The 2,918-nt window shown below is 63.2% G+C and overlaps 2 protein-coding genes across 4 annotated transcripts in view; one reads left to right on the top strand and one right to left on the bottom strand.

Moving 5' to 3' along the window:
• TIMM29 (translocase of inner mitochondrial membrane 29) overlaps positions 1 to 364 on the bottom strand; it is a 2,088-nt gene extending 1,724 nt beyond the window's left edge. The window contains exons 1-2 of the mRNA XM_040449644.1: positions 130 to 364; positions 5 to 48 (exon numbers count right to left, since the gene is read on the bottom strand). Of these exons, the coding sequence (XP_040305578.1) occupies positions 5 to 48; positions 130 to 223 (138 nt within the window). The 5' untranslated portion in view covers positions 224 to 364. The remainder of the gene's footprint in view (positions 1 to 4; positions 49 to 129) is intronic.
• A 4-nt stretch (positions 365 to 368) lies between these two features.
• The window catches only part of YIPF2 (Yip1 domain family member 2), a 5,452-nt gene continuing 2,902 nt past the window's right edge, over positions 369 to 2,918 (top strand). For all 3 annotated transcript variants that reach the window (XM_040449918.1, XM_040449915.1, XM_040449917.1), the window contains exons 1-5: positions 369 to 479; positions 669 to 729; positions 1,130 to 1,287; positions 1,386 to 1,463; positions 2,416 to 2,503. In XM_040449918.1, coding sequence (XP_040305852.1) covers positions 699 to 729; positions 1,130 to 1,287; positions 1,386 to 1,463; positions 2,416 to 2,503 — 355 coding nt within the window. In that variant the 5' untranslated portion in view covers positions 369 to 479; positions 669 to 698. The remainder of the gene's footprint in view (positions 480 to 668; positions 730 to 1,129; positions 1,288 to 1,385; positions 1,464 to 2,415; positions 2,504 to 2,918) is intronic.

Raw genomic sequence — 2,918 nt, 5'->3', positions numbered from 1 at the left:
CCCCGCAGGCCTCCGCGTAGTCTCGGAGCAGTACGCGGGCCCAGGAGCCTGGGGGGAGGGAAGCGGGACAGACGCGGTGACGGCGGGCCGCTGCGGCCACCCACCCCGCCGCCTCCCGCCGCTACTCACCCAACCGCGCCCACACGCCGGGCTTCGCGGCCGCTGGGCCCCCGGGGTCTTCACGGTTTCGGGACCAAAATCTTTTCAGAGCGGCCGCCGCCATCCTCTTCCGGCTTAGCGTCCCTGTTCGACGAGAAACGCCGGGAATGAGAAGGAAAAGGCCCGGTGCGGGGGGGGGGGGGGGGGGGTCTCTCCTGCGGAAGCGTCAAGCGCGCCGGCAGTGGCTTCCCGTCGGAAGAGGATAGAAAACGGACCCGGTGCCGGATGTTGCTGTCCGGTCTGAGCGGGGCCGGCTGCGGCGGGTAGGCGGGCCGCGCAGGCGCAGAGAGTCTGGGCCACGCCGCCCGAGGGAGCCTCAGGTGAGGGGGGCGGGGTGCACCTGTGGGGCGGGGGCGGTGAGTTCAACACCCCCTCTCCCCCCCCCCCCCCGCGGCTCGGTGCCCTTAGCTGCCAGGCTGGGCTCGGTGCTGAGGGATAGACATCGGTGGGGTGAGGGAGGGCACCGCATTAATTGGGTTGGGGGCGGTGTCATTGGCTTCTGTCCTCAGAGCGGGATGCGGTGACGCCCCTGGGTGACCATGGCAGCGGCCGACGAGCTGGCCTTCCACGGTAAGTGCGGCCGCGACCTGGCCCGAGCTCCTACTCCCTCCGCCGGCCGGAACCTCCCACCCAGGATCTGATTGCCGTGTAATCTGAATCCCCAATCAGCTGTGAACCCTGACGCCGACCTGACACCCATTCCTGACTCGAACCCCGCTCCAACCCTGAACTCAGATCTCAAAGCAAAGCTTCTCTCCCAGACCTGACCCCATCCCAGCACCAGGCTTAAGTTGTAGGCGTGCGAGACCACACCTTCTAACTCCCGCCAAATTTAGGAAGCTGGGACCCTAGTTGGAGGGAAGGGTTAGGTGGCCCCGGCTGGGAGTCTTGGCCCCCAGATGAGCAATGGGCCAAACCAGACTGTCCTGAAGCCTAAAACCTGCCTGTGGCTCATATTCCTTCTCGACAGAGTTCGAGGAAGCCTCTAATCTGCTGGCCGAGACCCCAGATGCGGTCACTACCAGCGGAAGCGGTCAGCTGACCCCACAGGGGCACGTGGCTGTGGCTGTGGACTCAGGTGGTAGCTATGGAGCCGAGGAAGAGGTCGAAGAGAGCGACAAGACAGCGGTGAGTCACAAAAGTGCCCGTGCCCTGCCTCCGTCCAGCCCCGCCCCCACCCTCTGCCCAGGCTGTAAGGGCAGCCACTGAAAGCCTGTGCCGGGCAGCTCCTGCAGGAGAAGCAGCAGCCTGGATTCTGGACCTTTGGCTACTATCAGAGTTTCTTTGACGTGGACACGTGCCAGGTCAGGCCCTGGAAGCTGGCGGGATGGGGCTTGGAGTCATAATGGGGTCCAGTCACTGTTCACTGAGCCCTCCCTGTGCAGCCGAGTGCCGGTAATGCCTGGGTGGGAGGTCACGGGTCTCCCCCCACCCCAGGCTGGTAGATGTCACTGTGGTGCGGTGTAAGGATTATGGGGTGATTGGGCCTCCTGTGAACACACGCTCTGACGGGCTAGAGTAGGGCCCCTCGGAGGAAGTGAGGAATGGGCTTAAGGCCTCGAGGAGAAGGAAGACTGAACTGGGTAGAGTGATGGGAAGCCTGTGTCCTAGGCACAGGGAGCGGCAGATACAGAGGACCCAAGGTGAGGGAAGGCACGAACTGCCACAGGAGCTGTCACTTGGTCACTTGATCTGGCTGGAGAGGGTGAGAGGGGGACAGGCAGTCAGAAGCCAGATCACAAAGGGCTCGTGTGCTGTGCTGAATTTGGGTCTTATCCTGAGGGTGCTGGGAAGTCGAGGAAAGGTTTAGAGCAGGAGAGGAATGGGTGGAATCACCAGACCTGGTGCAGAGAAGATGGGTCAGAGGTGCCAGGGAGGGAGATGATAAGTCTGGGGTGCAGGGCAGGTCACAGAGCGGAGAGAGATGTAGGCAGGAGGAGGCCAAGAACTTGAGTGTCCCTGGGCTGGGAGGGCAGGCAGTGAGACAGGCAGTTGAGGGCAGCCAAGCTGAGAGAAGGGAGCAGCGGAGAGAAGGACGGCAGGCCCGGAAGGGTCCTTCAGCGTGGCAGCACACAGTGGGTACGGAGGCTGGCCAGGGGAAGGGGCTCCAGCCCATCCAGCCCCGGGGGAACATCTGAGCCCTTTCAGGCAGAGGGATGGGGAGTCGGCGAGGAAGGAGCCTCTAAGGGCTGGGCAGGAGCTTGGGGGGTAAGGGCCCCATGCAGGCTTCCATTCTGCACCTCACCTTGTCCCTAGGTCCTGGACCGAATCAAAGGCTCGCTGCTGCCCCGGCCTGGCCACAACTTTGTACGGCACCGTCTACGGAATCGGCCGGACCTGTACGGTGAGTGGTGGTGTGCATTCAGCTTGATTATTCCTTCAGCGTGGCTGGACTGAGTACCAGTCTCTGGAACGCAGCTGAGGGGAAGGCAGAGGTGCTCCCGGAGAGCGGGAAACACACATTCTGTGTGGGGAGACAGACCTGCAAAAGGCTCCCCAGGGCGGTGGGGCTCGGAAGAACAGTGGATGCTTTACAGCACGAACGTTGCTGTCTTGCGTGGGTTGGTCAGGGAAGGAAGGCCCCTGAGGAGGAGAGAATGGGCCTTGTTCGGGTTGGGGAGACCTAGGGGAAGAAGATTCCAGAAGGGAGCGTAAGGCCTGTGGTGGGAACATGCCTGAACTGCAGGGCAGCATTGTCCGCGGAGCAGAGTGAGCTGCGCGAGGTCTCGGAGGTGACAGGCTTCAGAGGCCGCGGGGAG

The sequence above is a fragment of the Herpailurus yagouaroundi genome, unplaced genomic scaffold (genome assembly GCF_014898765.1).
Source record: "Herpailurus yagouaroundi ecotype Mexico unplaced genomic scaffold, PumYag 200, whole genome shotgun sequence".
Classification (NCBI taxonomy): Eukaryota; Metazoa; Chordata; class Mammalia; order Carnivora; family Felidae; genus Herpailurus; species Herpailurus yagouaroundi.
This window is presented reverse-complemented; position numbering and strand designations above follow the sequence as displayed.